The 19,813-nt window shown below is 46.5% G+C and overlaps 2 protein-coding genes across 3 annotated transcripts; both read left to right on the forward strand.

Moving 5' to 3' along the window:
• The first annotated feature begins 1,454 nt into the window (after positions 1-1,454).
• PTMS (parathymosin) lies at positions 1,455-6,350 on the forward strand. 2 transcript variants are annotated; one of them, XM_052000211.1, is made up of 5 exons: positions 1,455-1,799; positions 5,123-5,194; positions 5,354-5,420; positions 5,583-5,644; positions 5,799-6,350. In XM_052000211.1, exons 1-5 carry the CDS (start codon positions 1,755-1,757, stop codon positions 5,847-5,849), a joined length of 297 nt encoding a protein of 98 aa, XP_051856171.1. In that variant the 5' UTR covers positions 1,455-1,754; the 3' UTR covers positions 5,850-6,350. The 2 variants fall into 2 exon arrangements, with proteins under 2 accessions (XP_051856171.1, XP_051856170.1); XM_052000210.1 differs by having other exon boundaries at positions 1,462-1,799; positions 5,354-5,432.
• A 2,216-nt stretch (positions 6,351-8,566) lies between these two features.
• On the forward strand, positions 8,567-16,520 carry LAG3 (lymphocyte activating 3). The gene is made up of 8 exons (XM_051961043.1): positions 8,567-8,897; positions 9,095-9,254; positions 9,959-10,194; positions 11,232-11,489; positions 12,530-12,808; positions 14,942-15,184; positions 15,386-15,519; positions 15,813-16,520. The coding sequence occupies exons 1-8, from the start codon at positions 8,840-8,842 to the stop codon at positions 15,909-15,911; spliced, it is 1,467 nt and encodes a 488-aa protein (XP_051817003.1). The 5' UTR covers positions 8,567-8,839; the 3' UTR covers positions 15,912-16,520.
• The last annotated feature ends 3,293 nt before the right edge of the window (positions 16,521-19,813 follow it).

Genomic DNA, 19,813 nt, shown 5'->3' on the forward strand with positions numbered 1-19,813 from the left:
AGAATTTAGCACAGTGCCTGGCACATAGTAGGCACTTAATAAATACCAATTTCTTCTAGAAGTGGGAGAGGGGAAAGAAAAGGTAAGGAAAAAATTAAGCAGAATGGAGGGAAATAGCTGAGATTGAGAAGATCCAGATGATCTAGTCAAATAAAACAGAAGGCAGGTAAGAGTGCTGCCTGGGTAAAGCAAAAATGGGTAGAGAATTTAAAGAATGAGGGGAGAGGTGGATAGGGAATGAAAGAAAGGATTTCAGAGAAGGTCAGATGATGAAATGATATGAAAGGATGGAGAGAAGATGAAATGCAAGTAAAAGTCAAGTTTCAAGTGGTTATAGGGAAAATATAATGGTAATTTGTAAGGGAGGGAGCAAAAGAAGAGGTGAGTACAAAGAACTAGACAAAGAGATTAGTTGAGAAGAAAAAGGAGATAGGAAGATGGGAAAAAAAAGCAGAGGTTCATGGAAAAGAGGGTCTGGATGTTCCTCAGAGCAAGAGTGAAGTAAATAGAGCTAGGATCACAAATTCCAGTCACTCCTCAGCTAAAAGGGTGAACCGTCCTTCCCTTTATCTTCCTTCCCCAAAAGGTACCAATGGAAAAGAGTAGGGATAGGGAGGGAAGGCCAGGCTCAGGAAGTTAAGTTTGGGAGAAGCTCTTTCCTCCTCTGTTCTCAGGCCTTTGATCCCTTGCCATAGCCGTCAAATACTTGCCTTGTTCTTCCCACTTGCCCCCACCCAGCTTGGCTCTAGGGGCCTCTCTTCTAAAGCTTTTTGGGTGGTAATAATATCAACAATGACAGGTCACGTATCAATGTCAGCACTTCAAGATTTGCAAAGCACTTTACTTTGATGATCTCATTTGATAATGCATTGATTTGAATACTTTTTGTTCAAATTATTGAAAATGGAAACTATTTTCCTGATTAACGTTTGATAATAAATATATTTGAAACGAAAGGTTGTCGCGTCCTCTGGCCTTCTCTCTTAGCCCATTGCTAAAGAACTGCCTCCGAAATCCAAATCCGAAATCTGGAGAGAGCCCACCTAACGAGCCCCACCCCTTCTCCACTCCTTTTTCTCCTTTCCCTTCATTCCCTCGGCTTCATCCTTTCTCCAGTTTCAGTCTCCGCTCGCTCTCCCTGTATGACTTTTGACTCTTTGTCTCTCCCTGCCTTCTCCTTTTATCATTCTCTCCCACTTCCCTCTGTCTTCTGTCTCTTCTTTCCCTGTGCGTCGGTCTTCTCTCTCGATTTCTTCTTTCTCTGTCCCTCTCCCCTCTCCTCCTCCCCTTATTTCCATCCTCCTATCCCCACCTCTCCAACCTCCTCTTACATCTCCCTCCCCTCCCCTTTCCTTTCCTAGCCTTGCCTTCCCTTTCCTCCCCTCTCCTCCCAGCTCCCGCCTGCCCCACCCCTGGGAAGCCCCTCCCGTCGGGCAGCGCCGCCTTATAAGCGGGTTCCCTGGCCGTGGGCGGCAGCGGCTGGTCGGCGGCGGCTCTGCTGGTGCGGGGGCGACGAGCTTAGGGACCTGGGGACCGAAAGCCGTGCACCTGCGGGCTGAAGGAAGGACAGCTCTCTGCGGGTCTCCGGTCCAGACCCTCCCCCGCCCCACCCCGCCCTCCGTCCTCGTTCGGGGGTTCGGAGCTTGCAGAGCGCGCAGTCGCCGCCACCGGACATCCCCCCCCCAAGCCGTCCAGGGGCTCCCTTTTCCCGGGATCCGGGACCCCGGCTCCCTGCCCGCCCCGGCCCCGGCACCATGTCGGAGAAGAGCGTGGAGACAGCGCCTGAGCTCAGCGCCAAGGTACTGGGGGCGCGGGGAGCTGAGCCCTGTCACCTCGGGGTCCGCGGATCCGCCGCCTCCGTGCGCCCTCCGCCGCCCCCTCCCTCTATCCGCATCTCGCGCTGCCTCTCTCCCCTCTCTCCTTCCCCGACTCCCCTCGGCTCCCGAACAGCTTCTGGATTGTGCCATGGGCACCCTCCCCCGCCGCCCGCTCGGGAGCCTGGCTCTCCATACCCCGGGTCCCCTCGGCTCCCGCCAGCGCCCTCTAGCTTCTCCGTCCGCCGCCACTACGGCTGCTTTGCCAGCCGAAGACCCCAAAGTCCCCACTTGTCTCCCCCGGCTGCCCCTCCTTGACCTGGCCATTTTCTCCTTCGTGCCCCCGCTCATTCTCACTTTTTCTTTCACCTCGCGTCCGGCTCCTTAGTCTCTACTCTTCTTGGTCCGTCCTCACCTTGACTCCCGGTAAGAGGTTTGAGATCCACTTACGGATCAGGAGCCTCGAGGGGCCGCTCCCCCCCCCCCCACGCAACCCCCCTCCCCCCGTTCCTTCCTTCCAGAGGCGAAAGCCCTTGCCTGTCCGTTTTCGGTCTTCCTTCTCTTCCCTTCCTTCTGTGTCCATTTGTCTCCCGCAGCTAGCCCTCAGCTTTCTCTTCTCACCATCGAACCCGTCCCCATTTCGAAGGGATGTGGATACCTTGGGCAAAAAGGGAAGAACGAAGGAGAGGTTAAATCTGGCACGCCATCCCTTCGCCCCTACCCTGCATTCCGTTACAACTTCCTCTCTTCTAGTCTTCCTTTCCTTCTCTCATCGGAGCTTGCCGAGTCCTGTCAGAGGGCCGATTTGGAAATTAATGGGGCCAAGGTTTAGAGGCTGGAAGCCAAGAACTGGGGACCTGGGAGCCTGAAGAGCTGGGGGTGGAGGCCTCCCTGAGGCTTGGCAAAGAAAAGGAGGCAGAACCAATGGGATTAAAGACAGTGGGGGAGGGAGGGAAGAGTGTGTGTGTTTCTGTCCTTGGTCTCTTAGATTCTTTTGCTTCTGTGTTCAGGGGATTCTAACAAAGTACACTATGCGTGACGGCATGTGACGGAGTTAGGTGTTTTATATAAAACTAACCCCGGGTTATGTACCTCTGTGTGAAGTGATTGTGGCTCTGACGGTGTTAGTGCGGGAACGTATCGGGACGCATCAAAGGCCGCTTGTTATAGGGGAAAGAACTCTGAACTAGGAATTAGGAGACCGAGTTCTGCTTTAGTCTCCATTCGCTCCCTAGTTGGGTGACCTTGGCCCAAGTGGTTCTCTCGGAGCCAGTAACGGGAAGAAGTTGGAATAGCTCTAAGCGGCATTCGAAGCTGTAAATCTGGGATTCCAGAGCCACGACGGGGCTGGGGGCGGGGGAGGAGGAGGAGGAGAGGTCATGAATGCACAGTGTCTTTGTTGTGCTGTTTGTGGGCTCGGTGCATATCGTGTGAAGATGTCCAAACACCAGGCCATGTGTCTCTGTGTATACTATAGCTTGGGTACTTCTCTTTGGTTCTGTGTGTGTATTTGAATCAGTGTCTGTCTGTGTCAGTGTTTGGGTAGAAGTGTGTAAATGAGGCCAGAGAATGCTTGGCACGGAAAAAGCTTAGTAGCACTAGGGCCTTTTACCCCTCTTGGGGGGAGGGAAAAAAAAGCCAGGGACAGACAGTGACCAAGCCAGGCAGGGGTGACAGGAGGAGAGGACTCAGCCCGATGGACTTTGGCCTCCTCTGGCACTTTGTAGCTCTTTCCCCCCTTCCTTCCTCCCTTATCTCCCCTGACCCAGATGGGAAACTCAGACCATAGCCTAAAGAGGCTCAGGGCCTCCCAGTGAAATAGTATGAGAGAGCCTGGACCAGAATCTCAGCTTTCTGACACTAGGATGAAAGACCATCCCTGTCCCTAGGGAAAAGAACAAGAGGTGGAAGAAATGACCTACAGACCATGTGGCTGGGAAATGGGGGTAAAGAAGCAGGATATTAAGGGAGCCAGACTAAAGAACAGAAGGAAAGGGTAGGTGCTTCCTCATGGAGAGAGGAAGAGAGTCTCTATAGACCAATCAAATGTAACACTCTCACTAGGCCCCCCTTCTAATCTTCCTTTCAGAATGGGGACATACAGAGTGACCTACTCATAGACAGAATGAAGTAAACATGTGTGGAATCTGAGACACACAGAACTGATCACAGAAAATTAAAGGGATGCCAAAAAAAAATACCCTCATAGTTGGAAGAGGGTGAAAGAGGGAGGACTTAATGAGTATTCATTCTTACTCTTCTAAAGAGAGTCACTTCCAGGGGACTTGGAGCAGGGACTGGCCAAAGAAGAGTGCTGAGTCTCTGGGGTAAAAAAGACAGTAGGTAATGGAAGTGTGAGCCTAAGCTAGGCTCCCTCCCACCCCCACCCCCATCTGTATTCTTAGACCACCCCAGACTTGTTCCCTGGCCTTGGGCCATAAGCTACCTATCTTTTTATTGCACTATGTCTTCTCTGCATCCCATTCTTTTTTTCTCTCCCCTTTTCTTTCCCCATCCCGTACCCATCCCCCACTTGACCTCCTACCCTAACCCCCCTTTCCCCCAAGAACTTTGCCGAAGGAAGGAGAGACTGGAGTCAGGGAAAGACACTTGACCTTGTGACCCACTTTGGGACCTAGCATACACGAGTTGGGGCGCTGAGGAGGGCACTAGTGGAGTGCTGCTTCTGTTCGGGTAGAATGTCTAGCGGAATACCCAGCATGAAAAGGAGACACAGAGACAGAGACACAGCGACAAAGGAAGAGACCAAAAGGGAGAGAAGCTGGGGGAGGCTGTGAGGTGGGGGGGAAGAGGGGGTTAGAGGGGATCGATGCTCAAGAGAAAACATGCAGATAGAGGCCCCAGAGGTAGACAAAAGGCGGAGGGGTGGGCAGTGGGAGGGGGCCGGGCGGAGGAGGAGGGACATTGGGAGGGGGTGGGGCATTAAGGGCCAGAGCAGATGGAAGGGATTTGCTTTGCTGAGCTGAGCTTTTCAGCCACTCAAAGTGGGGGTGGGAGTGGGGGTGGGGGTGTTCAGGGAGGTGGCAATCAGCAAGCCACCAAGGTGGTGGTCTTCTGTTTCTTCTCGCTCCCTTTCCCACATTTGGCCTTCCAGGAGGAGTTTATCTAGAGTAAAACTTGGCACCTTTCCTGTCCCACATGAAGGGGCACTGGGTGCTTTGTCACACTGTACTAATGCCCTCTAGGCTTTCTGCTTGATGTTGGGGGCAAGGGAGAACGGGACAGTGATCTCAAGGCAATTCACTTTTATGGTAAGACAGACGATCTGTTTGTTCCCCTTTCCACAGGACCTGAAGGAGAAGAAAGAAAAAGTAGAAGAGAAGACTAGTCGGAAAGAGAGGAAGAAAGACGTGGTAGAGGTACAGAAGGGAGGAGAGGATCGTGAGCCACTAGGAAACCTAGTACTGTTGGGGGAGCTATTGCCCGAGAAACCTTTTTATCTACCTTCCCCCCATCTCCGGGACTAATCTATTGGGTACATGCCCAACCAATGTGATCTTGTTTTCTGATACTCATAGGAGGAGGAGAATGGAGCTGAAGAGGAGGAGGAGGAGACTGCAGAGGATGGAGAAGATGATGATGAGGGTGAGGAGGAAGGTGAGATCAAAGAGTGTCGGGGATGATGGGGGTCGATGGAAGTAGAATCAAGTCAGAGTTGAAGAACTGAAGCAAGGGTCAGGGGCAACTTCCAGTGGTCTCTGGAGATGACCTTTGCCCCTCCACAGTGACCAATTTCTGGCTTCACAGATGAGGAAGAAGAGGAAGATGATGACGAAGGGCCCGCACTGAAGAGAGCTGCTGAGGATGAGGTTGGGGCTGGGTCCAGGGATTGGAGGGGGAAATGACAGATCCTGGGGCCCTTTTCAAGTCTGAACCAAGATTCTCTGGAGTATGGGACAGAGCTGGGACTAGAAGAAAATCCTGCTTCTTTTGCATTCATGTAGATCCTTTTTCCCTCTGCAGGATGAAGCCGATCCTAAAAGGCAGAAGACAGAAAACGGGGCATCGGTGTGAGCCTCAGTCGTCTGGGCTGAGGGTGGGGAGGACCCCATGGGCCTGGAAGTGAGATGGGGAGGGATAAGTGCAGCGGCCTTTCACCTGGCTCCCTGTTCTGGATTCCTCCCCAGAGCTGTCCCCCTCCTATTCTCCCCAGCCTTCTTACTGTTCCCTTTCCAGGTATTCCAATTTTTACCTCTCCATTCCTTCACCTCCTGAACATTCCCCATCCCTGAGCTTCCCAGCTGATCCCCAGACTACTCTTCTTTTCCATATCCTCATATCTCTTCCCATCCCCCAGTTGATTCTTCAAAATCCAATTCTACCCCTTTCCACATTCCTAAATCTCCCCTTCTGCCTTCTCTCCCACTCTCCCTGCCTGATCCCTGGATCTCCCTCAGATTCCCCACCCCCTCACAGCACCAGGCTGGGGTTGGGGCTGAGCCCCACAGCTGCCCCCTCTCCCCTTTATCCTTTTTGTATAATTTAATAAAGAAATGGTCGCGCTTCTGTTTTTAACCTGCCTCCTTCTTCTCCCGGCTGACAAGTGTGTGTGTGTGTGTGTGTATGTGGGGTGGAACAAAGGTACAATTTTGGTCTTGGGGGGGGTCTTCCTCTCCTCATGGACAATGAAATAACCATCCTCCTTCCCCTAATTCTTCCCCCCCCCCATTGGATCTATCTGTACACTTGAAAAACACGCGAGACCCACCAAACACAGGTGCTGGATATCCACAGTAGAAAGGGATTATGTGGGAAATCTTTTGTACATTGCTGTCTACCAATTTTCCCGGCCTTTCTTCTTCCACTTCCTGATCAAAAGAAGATCCCAGGGCCAGGATAGGGGCTGACACACCTGGGCCCTCTTCACTGTCCGACAAGAAGTAGATCTGAAGATTTCTTGGGCATGCCCTCTGCCTCCCTCTCCCATGCCCTTCTTCCTCCCCTTTCCTGCTTCCCTCACATACCTATATATGCACTGACATACAACGTTCACAAAGACATAATGCCGAATGGAGCATAAAGCTACCGAGACTGGCAATTTTGCTGACCCAGGCAAATACAAAAAAGGCTTAAGACCGGAAGCTCTAATGGGAGAGGGGAGTAGTATATGCTTATTGCCACAAGGAAAAGGGGTATGGGGCAAAGGTGAGAACTGGGCATTGGGATCCTCTAAGTTTAAGAAGCCGATGGAAACTCCCGGAGTCTTCCTCTGGAGCTACTCCATCTCCCTAGCCACTGGTGCGGTGGAAAGGTAGCTCCACTAAGAGTTAGGATTTGGAGCTGTGAGTTCTAGCTCTTATTTGCCTTCTGAAGCCTCAGTTTGTTCATGGGTGAGATGAGAATAATAGTAATTGCTTCTAGAGTTTATTGCGAGCAATTAAAGTAACATGTATAACATCCTTTGTAAACATAAACCTTCAGATGTGTGAATTACTTTTTTATTATTAAAATTAATTATTAATATTTTCTCTCGGAAAAGGGCAGGATTTCTCAGACTATATTCTGATACTCTGGGTGGAGTGTGTGTGTGTGTGTGTGTGTGTGTGTGTGTGTGTGTGTGTGTGCACCTCTGTATCTGAGTTGGATTGGGGAAAGAGAATAGGAGAACAAATTGAGAAGGCTTCTCCTTGTTCTTTAAATGCCCCTTCTTTTTCTCTTTTGAAATTCATCTTTTCTTGTATTTGTCTCTTTAAGTTTTTTTTCCTCTACAACTGTTTCTTAGCATCTTTTTGTCGTATGTGGTCTCATTTCTCCTCTCCTTGGCTCAGGACCAGCTTGGGATGAAAGAAACCTGAGGTATTAGGAGGGGTGGTTTAAGAGGCAATTTTGACTCATCGGGCTTCATCTTTCCATTCAAGGTCTTTCCTTACCCCACTGGCCTCCCCTAGAACTCTAGACATGCAGCAACAATGCATTAACCAGAACACCAGATTTGGAGGCAGAGGATATGGGTTCAAATTCCAATTGCTATTTCCTACTTTTCTTGGACAGGACACTTAAATTCTCTGGGTTTCAGTTTCTTCATCTACGAAATAGAAAGATTAGATCATTATTTCTTAAGATCCTCACCTGTTCTAAATGCTGTGATCTTAGTAGCAGACCAGGTGGGCAGGGGAGGCAGTCATTGTACTCTCTCTTCCTCTAGAGTGCTGATTCCCAATTTGCCTGTTTCCTGGGAACATAGGGGGAAGTGACATTTATTTATGGATCAGAGAATTAAATTTTGGAGAAATCCTAGCTAGGGGTAGGGGTGAGAAAAATAGGCAAATAGGCAAAAGACATGAAGAAAAGGGATGATAACCAAAGAAGGGTCTTTACACGGGAGTGAATCAGTCGTTCGATTCATCAACAAGTATTTGTTAAGCATCTACTATGTGTCAGGCATTGTACTGGACATATGTACAAAGAATGAAACCATCCCTTCTCTAAGGGAGATTGCATTCTAATAGGGAAGTGTAGATGAGGGCAGGTTTGGAATGCCTTTGGGTGGGGGAGTGAAGGGCAGAGAGAAGCCTTGGGGTTAGGGAGGGAGGTGAACCCAGGACAGAAAGAAGTAAACAAGGGGAGAATAACAGGAGGGGCGGGGATTGGTGCTGCTGGGAATCAGCCCCCTCACATTTTCCGATGTGAATCGAAACAGTGAGCCCCAGAAGAGGTAGGAGGGGGGCAATAGGGAGGGGAAGTGGGGACTGTGGGGGAGAAAGAGGAGGAGGTGAGGGGGCAGGGTCCTCAGAGGAGTTATCATTGCTACTGGGAAGCCAGGACATCAGAGAAGTACTCCATCCCAGCGCTTCTCTCTTTAGCCTTTATTCCTTCAACCCCCTCTGAATTCCTCTCACCTGATTTCTCTCTTTTCTTATTTCCTGCTCTCTACCTCAATATCCTGCCACCTGGTCTCTGGCTCTATCTTCCTCCTGACATCCTCTTCCTCCCTACATCTCCCTCCTATCATCTCTAGCCTGTTCTTTCCTGGAGGGCTCTATCCAGGCCTCCTTGAAGGAGAGATGCAGTGGGAGGTGAGATCCCTAACCCAATTGCTGCTACTGCTGCTGGTTACCAGAGGTAAGCTGCAGAGAGGGGCTGCTCTCTGTATACTTGGGATTGGGTGGATGGAATTCTCTACAAGATTCCTTGGAGACTTCCACAACTTTGAATGGGTTGTCCTAGAGTTTTCCTCAGGTAGATTTACCTGTACCTGGAATTTGGAGTCACTGTCCCCAGTTTTTACCTCAATTTCCCCAGCATCTCTTTTTCTACAGCAGGGACTCAAATGCCCAGCAAAGAAGTCCAGGTGGTGTGGGCCAAAGAGGGTTTCCCTGTTCAACTCCCCTGCATCCTCTCAAGCATCCAACAAAACTTCTCTAGGGGGCATAGTTTTATTTGGAAGGTGACTGTCACCTGGCAGCACTGGCAGGACAGGTATGGACCCCAAACTCAGAAACCCAAATATCTAAATCCCAACTCAAATCATACTATACTGATAGCTCTTTCCCCCTCAAATTACACCTTTCCTCCCTGTCTGTCATAGTTTATTCCCCCGTCTAGGCCCTTTGTTCAGCTTCCGAAACTTTCCAGTCATTTCCTCTCATGTTCTCCTTCTTTTCTCTTTTGCCTGGTCTTGCCTATTTTTTAATTCCTTCCCTCCCCTGGAGATGCTCTAGCGTGTGTAGCCTGGATTCTACTTCCTATCCCCAATCTCTTATTACCCCCTACCTATTTCAATATTGCTCTCCTCAAGAAATGGGCCCCTGCCATTCTAGCGTCCTATGGACTGCTTTTGTTCAATAACAATCTAATCACTTCTCTTAGGGTCTCCTTGTCCCCATCACTCTCCCCCTCCTTCATATACTGTAACGGAAAAAGAACTGGAATGAGTATGTGGTGATTGTGACATTTCCCTTTTGCATTTTAGTTTTCTCATCTGTGAAATGAGAGGAAAGGATTAGATTATCTTTAAGGGATCCCAGCTCTAAGCTTCTGTGATTTCTTCTTTATCTCTCTTCCTTTTCTTTCCCATCAACCCCAAACCTTATCCTTGTCTTTATAATTTAGGTATCACCCCTCCTCTCTTAGATAATTTCTCTCTTTCTTCCTGGCTCCTCTGTCCTTTTTCCCTTCCACAGGACCCCCCAGGCCAGATGGTACACAGTGTTCAGGGTGGGGCCAGGTGGTTTGCGGAGTGTTCGGCTCTCCCTACAATCCAGGCTGCAACTGGGAAGGCTCGGCCTCCACCAGGGAGACTTCTCACTATGGCTCCATCCAGCTCGGCTCACAGATGCTGGGGAGTACAGAGCCCGGGTCCAATTTGAGAATGATGATTTGAGATGTCACCTTTGCCTTCGCTTTGGTCAAGCCTCTGGTAGGTAAGAGGGAGACAATGAACTGGGGAAGCTGGGGCCAGGAAAGGAAGAACGAGGCTACAACCTCCTTAGAGCTTATTCGGAGAGAGAACCTTTCCGGTCAGGGTCTTTAAGGAAATGGCAGGACAAATCATAATTTTAGAGTTATTACCGTCCTTAGAGGTGATCTAGTTGAGCTCCCTCATTATGAGGATGAGAAAACTGAGGACTGAGAGGTAACTTGCCTAACATGACCTAGGTAATAAGAATGTAGATAATAAAGAACATGAACTAGAAGTATTAATAGGAAGTAAATCTGATCTCTCAGCTATTGCCTTTATGGGAGGTGACACATGACTATCCTGTAATCCAGAGCAATGTTGAAAGAGATAAGGGGTAATAAGAGATTGGGGGCAGGAAAGACAGGGGAGGGACCAGGATCAGGGATTGGAGTCTCCTACCCTGATAGCCAAACCCAGGCTCTGCCACTTAGCTAGCTGAGATGGTCTTAGGCAAACCAGTTAACTTTCCTAGACCTCAATTTCCTGACCTTAAAATTGGACCTTGGGATGATTTCCCAAGGCTAACTTTAAATTTGACGGAGCCTATGAGGAATCTTCACTGTCAGCATCACTCCCCACCCCCACTCCAGCAACCTTGAAACCACATCATAGAGGAAAAAAAAATTCTGGGGGAGAGGAAGAAGAGGGTGGGGTCAGAGGTGAGCTAAATTAAGAGAAGACTGGTGGAGACATTGTATCATTATCTTCTTCCTACTCAGAATGTGCAGGAGGGAGTTAAGACTCCTCATCCAAAATGAGGGACCGGAATATGATTTATCCATACTTTGTAGCAGGAGAGAAAGGACAGGGAGGATCCTATGGGTGGGCTAGGAAAGTGATGGGCAAGAAATATGATTTAATCCATATATCAGCTATACCTGCTACGTGCTAGGACACATGCTAGATGCTGGGTGCACGGTTCAGAGTATGAGACTGTGATAATGTATTTGTGGAAATATCCTGGGAGTGAAAATGTCTTCTCTACCTCCTTATAGTGACTGCCAGCCCTCCGGGACCCATTGTGATCTCAGGTCTGGTCCTTCTGAACTGTTCTTTCACTCGTCCTGACCTCCCGGAAGCTGTTCTCTGGTCTCGAGGTCGGGTACCCATAAACCCATCTTCCCAGCATTTCCCACTCGGGAGCCTCCTCTTCTTGCCTCATGTCACTCTCTCAGATGCTGGGCCTTGGAACTGCTGCGTTGTCTATCCAGATGGATTCAGCGTCTCCATTACTCACCACCTCAAAGTCCTAGGTAACTTATAGCCTCCACTCCCCTCTTTCAGAATTTCTTTTCCTTTTCCACTATAACCTTCCTTTTTCTTTTATTCTCTACCTCCTCATTTATTCCCATTGGAGACAAAGCCAGCTTCTCCCACTCCCTGCACTCATCCCTCTAGACTTATTTGCATCATTCTTTCCTGGCCTTAGTAAACCTCTTTCTGGCTCACCTCACTAGGCTTTTCCTCCATGAGCCTTCTCCTTTGTAATTATGATCCCCTGAGTGCTACTCCTTTGGCAAATGTTTTTCATCCTTTTCTTCACCCAATAAGAAGCCAGAATTGGTTGAGGGTTCCCAGAAGCTTCTCCTTGGAGCCTCCAGCTCCTCCTACTTCCTGCTCAATCTTTCTCCCTCCTTTTTATTACCAGCCCAGCTGCCAAACTTCTCAGTACTGTTATCCCCCTCTGCTTACTAGTTCCTGTCTCCTTTCTCTGGAAGTATGAAGGCCTTTTCCTCCATAACTCCTGACTAGGAGAACTTTCTCTTTCATCTCAGCCCCCCCAATCCCTAGTCCCTGTTTCCCCCTCTCTGGAGGTATGAAGGCCTTTTTCTCCATAACTCCTAACTGGGAGAACTTTCTCTTTCATCTCAGCCCCCCCCAATCCCTAGTCCCTGTTTCCCCCTCTCTGGAGGTATGAAGGCCTTTTTCTCCATAACTCCTGACTGGGAGAACTTTCTCTTTCATCTCAGCCCCGCCAATCCCTAGTCCCTGTTTCCCCCTCTCTGGAGATATGAAGGCCTTTTTCTCCATAACTCCTGACTGGGAGAACTTTCTCTTTCATCTCAGCCCCCCAATCTCTAGTTCCTGTCTCCCCCTCTCTGGAGGTATGAAGACCTTTTCCTCCATAACTGCCGACTGGGAGAACTTTCTCTTTCATCTGAGCCCCCCAATCTCTCTTCTTCAAGACTGACTTTCAACACATATGTCTCCCCATACCCTCCCCCTGCATCTTTATATTACCTTTCCCACTCCCTGTGGCTGGCCCTTAAATTGGATTCTGCCCTCTTCGTAGGTCTGGAGCCCCTAACCCCGAAGACAGTGTATGTGGGAGAAGGATCAAAGGTGGAGCTTCCCTGCCATCTCAGCCCTGCTCTAGGAACTATGCCAGGGCTAATTGCCCAGTGGACCTTACCTTGGGGCAGAGGCAGCTGCCTTGTGTCGGGAGATGACAAAAGCAGCTTTGCCCTGAGGCTAGACCATGTGAGCAGAGCCCAAGCAGGCACCTACAACTGCAGCCTCAGTTTTCAAGGGCATCAGCTCAATGCTGTGGTCACCTTAGCCGTCATTACAGGTCAGAAAACAGGGAAAAGGTCCAGGCTGGCTACGGTTCTGGAAGTTAGAGAAGGACGGGCAGTGGACAGGATAGTCAATCATAAATATACTTAATAATAAATCCTCATGAGATGCTGAACAGGGTGTTCAGGGTTTCAGTTCACTTCTGCTTACTTTCCTAGCCCTTATAAAGTACCAAAAGTGCCAGCTGCCTCATAGACCTTTGGAAAAATCTTGTCTTACCTGCTAAGTGATTCTCTCAGTCTTTGGCTAGGGAAGAGGAATGGGCTTTTAAATGTTTAGCAATGAGACATGGAAATTGCAAGAAAATAACTGTAGTAAAAGCTAGACTGATTTACTAAGGGAGGAGGAATATACTCTATAAACCCCCTCTTTATAGATAGGACCCATAGATTCAGGATGAACTGTAAAACAGTAACAACTTTCTATGTTGATCCACTGATCAAAGATCACAGTACTCTATCCTCTATTCCAACAAGTATTTATGTGCTAAGTTTGGGGGAATACTAATTAATAATAAAAAAAAACCCCTAGGATCACTTGAATTTTTCCTATGTTAAATATTCCTGAATCTGACCTAAGTAGTTTGAACACCTGCTGTACTTTCAGGACTCCCTTTCTCCCCTTTATTATTCTTTAGTTGTTCTGCATATCTGGCCATCCTTCTACCTAGGCCTAGCTAGAATCTCTGTTGAGGTTTGAGGAGAGGATACAGGAAGGGAAGGAACAAGCATTTATTAAGCACCTATTATGTACCAGGCACTGTGCTACTCATTGCTTTATAAATAGTATCTCATTTCTTTTTCACAACAACCTTGGGAGGTAGGTGCTGTTACTTTTGTCCCTTTTACTGACAAAACTGAGGTAGGCAGTAGTTAAATGACTTGCCCAGGATCACACAATTAGTGTCAGGGGCTAGATTTACAGAAGAAGGTTTTTATTTATAGAAAAAGAGTAAGCTTTAAGGGAAGGAATGTTGAAAAAAATCATAGTATTAAAGAGCTATTTGACTAGTGATAATTGGCAGGCCCTAAAATTCTTGCTTTCACACTATTGATTCTGAAATTCCGTCAAGTTGACTCAGGAAATTGGGCTACCATTTTTTGGCCCAGAAAGTTGCTCAGATTTCTTTTTTCTCCCAAGTTGCTCCAAGAAGACTTGGCTCTATTCTACTTTTCCAGGGAAGAATCACTGACAACTGCCCTCTTCCCTTGTGATCACATGCTATAATTGCACATCATCAGGAATTTCTTTCATTCATGAATGCATTCATTCATTCATTCATTCATCCATTTATTCATTGGCAAGAATAGCAGAAATTATTATGTAAGATGTTACTCTGATATCTGCAAAAGAATCCTTTAAAAAAAACAGTGTTTCTAGACAAAATCTGACATGTAATAAACATTTATTATTTATTGGTAGAGGTACCATGCCATGGGGGATACCAAAAAGTATTGAATTGAATTGAAAAGAATTGAATTCTATTTGAAGAGATGACCTATGAAATGATAAGATACTTCAGTACTTAGAGAATACGTAATTATTGCCACTTCCAGAGTTTATAAACACCTTTCATACTAGTAGATGGTGTTTGAGAATGGGATTGATGATAAACATCTCCAAATGTTGTTGTCTTGTTCTTGAAACAGTAAACAGTTCATCATAAGCCATACTCTAAGACTTTGCTTGTCTGGTCGTTAAGAACTCTAGGGCATTTCCATGCCATGATAAATAGGAGTTTCATATTAAAATGTTTGCTGATTGAAAACTAACAATACAAGGTATAATGAGTTATTTTTGGCTGATGTGTCTTCTGATCTTCAGTTTGCTTTCACTGGCTGCCTATTGGATATATCCTAGATGTCCTGTTATTAACCTCAAACTCAGTATTCCCATATTAAATTTTAAAAAATTCCTTTCCCTCCCATTTCCCATCTAGACCGCCTTATTTTTGTAAATGACACTACTATTTAGTCTTATCCAGGCTCAAATCTTCCTCTTGCCCATCTGATCCTTGGGGAATATAGGACAATTAGAGAGTGGTGAGATTGAGGGAACATGGCAGGGGAATGAGAATAGAATAAGGAGGTCAGGGTCCCCAAATGACCCTTCTCCCAATTTCCCACAGTGACTGCTAAGTCCTTTGGATCCTCAAGTTCCAGAAAAGGGCTGCTTTGTGAAGTGACCCCAGTGTTCGGGCAAGAGCACCTCCAGTGGACCTCCTTGGACAACCAGACTCTGGAAAATCCACCAGGTCCCTGGTTAGAGCTGGGAGATGAAGAGCTACAGGTTGACCGGTGGCAATGCCAAGTATATCAAGGGGCACAACAATATGGAGCTGTAGTTTACAACCTGGGGCTTCAGGGCACAGGTGTGAGACCCCAAATCCTAGGGTACCTTGGGCTAGAAATCCTGAACCCCTCTTCCAGATTCCCTACCCTGAAGTCTCATTTCTGTCTTGCTCTTTTCCCCAAATTCTGTTCTCCACTTTGCCTCTCCCAGCCTGTCCCTCTTTCAACTACCATAACCTCCCGTTCTTCTCTTTCACTTCTCACTGTTTCTTGTCTTACAGGTGCCCAACTATCTGAGAGGAATCCAAAAGCCCAGAAAGGAGGAAAAGAGCTCCCTCTTATCCTCAGCTTTGGCATTTTATTTCTCCTCCTCTTCGGGGTAGGAGCTGCTGTGTTTCGTTTCCGACAAGGCCAGGTAAACTCTGGAATACACTTTCTTATCTCCAAGAAAGTAAATCCACAGCCCATAGGCCCGTCCCCAAGATTCCCCCTCCTAAGAGAACTCTCCTCACTGAGATCCTATCCAAGAACCTTCCCCTCCCCACCCTGCCCCAGATCTTATCCCCTATCTGCCTGGGGGGAGGAGTGCATCCAGGAAAGTGTTCCTGGGGTTTAAGAGAAGAGCTGGGAAGGGAAAGCAAGGATGAATAGGGGATAATTCTGTCAGATGGGGGAGCTAAAGTCAATATCCCTCCTTTCCCCTACAAGTTTCTCAGGAGTTTTTCTGCCCTGGAAGATGCAGCTCAAAAACCCCAAAGACAAAGCAAAGCTGAGGAAATGGAGCCAGAATGCCCGTGCCAGAGTTAGAACCTGGAACATTGGCAGGAATGGTCCTGACATAAAGATGGGGCAGTCCTCTGAGAAGCAATGTCTTCCTTCCTGGAGTACCAAATAAACCTCTTCCTCAGCAGGATGGCCTGTGTTCCTCCATAATCTATCCTGCCCCTATCTTTTTACTGCCTTGGAAGATCTCCATTACCCATTTCTCCCAAGGCCCACCTGGCTTCTCATCAGTTTAACTGAATTTCTATAGGACTTGTAAAATTTTACAAAGCACTTTCACTACAACTCTGTGAGGTGGATGGTACAAATATGATTCGGTCTCCATTTTACAGAGGAGGCTCAGAAAAATTAAGTGATTTACGTTTGTTTTCCTCTCTCCATTTTTTCTTTTTCTGCCTCTGTCTTTTTTGGCATATCTGACACAGATTCTTCTAATCTTGGCTTGGCCATTTTTTCTGAGGCTTCAGACAAGTCCCTCTTCAACCTTATTCCTAAATCCATACTTCCTTAATTTAAAACATGTTAGACTACACATTTTCTATTTTTAAATGATGAATTTGACAAGCATAAAAATAAACATATCATACAAAGAATGGAAAAAAGAGGATTGTATATAAAACTATGAATCTCTATTATGTTTGACTCTTTTTTTAAAAAAATGGGGGCAGCTAGATATCACAATAAATAGAGCACTGGGCTTGGAGTCAGAAAGGCTTATCTTTCTGAATTCAAATGTTGCCTCAGACACTTATTAACTGAGTGACTTTGGGCACTCAGAAGCCATTGAGTGGCTTTTTAGAAGCCACTTACCCCTGCTTGCCTCAGTTTTCTCATCTGTAAAATGAGCTAAAGAAGAAAATGGCAGACCACTACTATATATTTGCTAAGAATACCCCAAATAGGTTCATGAAGATTTGGACGAGACTGAAACGACCAAAGTACTACAAACACTACCCTTGAAACCAACACTTTCCCTGCTTGTCTCTTAACCATTTAAAAAGTCTTTCTGCTTTTTTGGGGGTGTTTTAAATTTAATTGATACTTTTTTCTTTCTAAAAAATCGACTATATATCTATATGCAATGTGTCATTTACATAGGACTATATAGTTTACAGAGTTTACTTTCATCACCTTCCCAATAATTGATGTAATTACTGTAGATATTACCCTCAATTTTTCTTTTGCAGATAAGGAAATGGGCTGAGACTTTAATTGGTTTGTCCATTGTCACACAGCTACTAAGTGTCTGAAATAGGCTATGAAATGAGTTCTCTTGTGTTTCTGAGTCAAATACTTTTTTCTCTCTTTTAAAAATATTTTACTAACGCCTTTTTAAAAGCACCATAGTTATAACCCCCTCCACCTAGATCTTCCCTTATAAGAAAGAAAAACCACCTGACTGTATTCCCTACCTGTAGCCCACTAGCTCTCTACCAAGGGAAGAGAAATAGGTCTCCTTATTGATCTCCAGTCTTTTTCCTGCTTCACCATCCTGCATTTTCTTCTACTCTTAGCCCCCAGTGTCCGTTCTACCTTAGTTACCTGTCCTAGGTACCTAACTGCAGTACTGCCCCAGGGTCTCCCCTCCTCCACCTTCAGCAAGCAGAGGGAGAGCTGCCAACTCGGGCTTCCTGCCAGGCTTGGTTTTGTGACTTTAGAAAAAAGACACCTCCTTACTCCTCCCTGAACCCCCCACCCCCACCCCCAAATCCCATCCATTGTCCCAGGCATGAGAACATACTGCCACCTTGAGGCCAACCCAGGAAATACAAAGGGAGCACAGGGTTCACCCTCCAGCAACTGCAAGAGAGATCTATGCTCAGTGCAATGCCCAGTGAAAGCTGGCACCCTTAATCTAGGGTGCACACGACCACCACTCTCCCCTAACTCATAGCGGGCATTCCATGCTGCTCATCTTTTTATAGGCATCCCCCAGGAGTTTGGCTCTGTGCCCATGCTCTGGGGTGAAGAACAGATCAATGAAAGCAAAAAAAAAAGAGCTCCTGACTTTGGAGAGGTTATGATCTGCCAGACAAGGAGGCTGCTACAAGTAATGTTTATATAATAGCTACAAACCCACCAATCAACAGTTTAGCGCAAAGATGACTCTGGGGGGCAGATACAACTCTGGCTCCTGCACAAAGCCATCACATGTGCTTTATATGTGTGAAACATCATGCTTTGTCATGCTAAGGATTGCATGTGCATGCACATGCAATCTTGCCAACACAGCATCATCCCCAGGGGTCAGGAACATTATCCAACCAACCCCTGTTTGCAAATGATCTAGCACACAGATCCTCTCCCCACCCCCACCTCTCCTCCTGCTCATATCTATTTGGCATTTCTATATTTCCTCTAGCAATGTGTGCAGAGCCCTGGACTTTGGCTATAGTGCAGAAGTCAACTGCTGCCAGGGAACTTTGATCCTTTGCAGGAGAAAAAAAATTCAAGGTCTCTCTAAACATACAAAGTCACAAAGTCTCTATAAACACACAGACATGCATATGCTCTGGCTGTAGCACCTAATCAAAATCGCAATAATTGCGAATCATTTAGCACTTTCCTAGTCTATAGTAAGCACTTAACAAATGCTTCCTTCCTAATCTGTCATATTTACCCAGTGCTTTTGAAGGTTTTTTAAGTGATTTTTCCTCGTAATACTCTGTGAGGTAGGCAGGATAAATATTAAATTCCTAATTTATAGGTGAAGTTTCTATGGATCGGAAGCAAAGGATTTCTCATAATCACACTGTTAATAAGTGTCAGGATAAATTTGAATTCAGGTCTCTTGATTTCAGGTTTAGTAATCTATCATGTATATCATTTTGTAAATGTACATACATTTCCAAAGTCTTGGATCTGAATGCAAAGTGGTACCAGGATATACATACCATAAATAAAGCCCTGGAACTAAATCTGGGAAGGACTGGTCCATCGTTGGGGGAACAGAGCAGTCCAGAAGGTTTGGTGGAGACATGAAGATGTTTCCTGTATCTAGAACTCTAACAATACTCTGGAAAAAAATTATGTGGATGGTAAAATCTGTGACCTAGAACACACAGGTAGTGGGATGCCCTCTAAAAAAGTGGCGATAAGACAGTGTTCCCTTAAGCAAGGGAGCTTTCCTACAAAAAACATTATCAGTGGGAAAAGTGAACATGGGTAGGAAATATATGTGTTCGGTGTATACAGCTAGGAAATAGGACTGAAGGATGGAAGGTAAACTCATCTGGCCACTGAAACTGCAGGACTGCTAATGTCCTCTCTAGATACCATTGTGCTGCTCCCATCAGGCCTGTACCCGGGGTCTCATGTGGCACATAATCACCACTTGACATGTAATTTCTGACAGGGAAAAAACCCCTTGATCACAACCACAAGCACCAAAATAGGAAATAAAAGCAAATAAAATTCTGAACCCCAAACAATTTATAATTATTTTTAGAAAGATAATAGATTGCAGGTGTTTTTGCAATCTTCATCAATTTGGGGAGCATAAGGGCACCAGAAAGTTCCCATTGGAAAAATAAAATTGTGAAGCACCAGGAAGTAATAAAATCTGTCCATGAGGTTTCTCATTTCTTTTTCCTTTGTCCTTAAAAACAAATCTCTCCATCTTTCAGAGTGGGACTAAAATGTTTTGTGTGTCATTCTGCACCAGCTGACCTTGAGCATCAGATTCCTGGATTGCCATCCAAGAGGCAGGGAGTAGAAGAACATGAGTGAGTTAACATCATAGGGTCATAGATTTAGAGCTCAAAGGCCATGAAGTCCGACTCCTTTATTATTATTATTTTTTAATATGTAGAAACTGATACACAGTGAGATTTAATTGACTTGCCTTGGTTCAAATACTTAGACAATGTGTAGGGTAATATTTGAACCCATATCTTCCTGATTCCAAATCCAGTATTCTAATTACT

The sequence above is a fragment of the Antechinus flavipes genome, chromosome 5, assembly GCF_016432865.1.
Source record: "Antechinus flavipes isolate AdamAnt ecotype Samford, QLD, Australia chromosome 5, AdamAnt_v2, whole genome shotgun sequence".
Lineage (NCBI taxonomy): Eukaryota > Metazoa > Chordata > Mammalia > Dasyuromorphia > Dasyuridae > Antechinus > Antechinus flavipes.

What these genes read in the sequence shown, in the direction of transcription:
- PTMS (XM_052000210.1), top strand. Translation starts at nt 1,755, where the DNA reads ATGTCGGAGAAGAGCGTGGAGACAGCGCCTGAGCTCAGCGCCAAG. An exon ending in GGAAGAAAGACGTGGTAGAG is followed by an intron (nt 5,195 to 5,353) that starts GTACAGAAGGGA and finishes TGATACTCATAG; the next exon opens with GAGGAGGAGAATGGAGCTGA. An exon ending in AGAGAGCTGCTGAGGATGAG is followed by an intron (nt 5,645 to 5,798) that starts GTTGGGGCTGGG and finishes TTCCCTCTGCAG; the next exon opens with GATGAAGCCGATCCTAAAAG.
- LAG3 (XM_051961043.1), top strand. Translation starts at nt 8,840, where the DNA reads ATGCAGTGGGAGGTGAGATCCCTAACCCAATTGCTGCTACTGCTGCTG. An exon ending in CCTGGGGCTTCAGGGCACAG is followed by an intron (nt 15,185 to 15,385) that starts GTGTGAGACCCC and finishes CTTGTCTTACAG; the next exon opens with GTGCCCAACTATCTGAGAGG. An exon ending in TTCGTTTCCGACAAGGCCAG is followed by an intron (nt 15,520 to 15,812) that starts GTAAACTCTGGA and finishes TTCCCCTACAAG; the next exon opens with TTTCTCAGGAGTTTTTCTGC.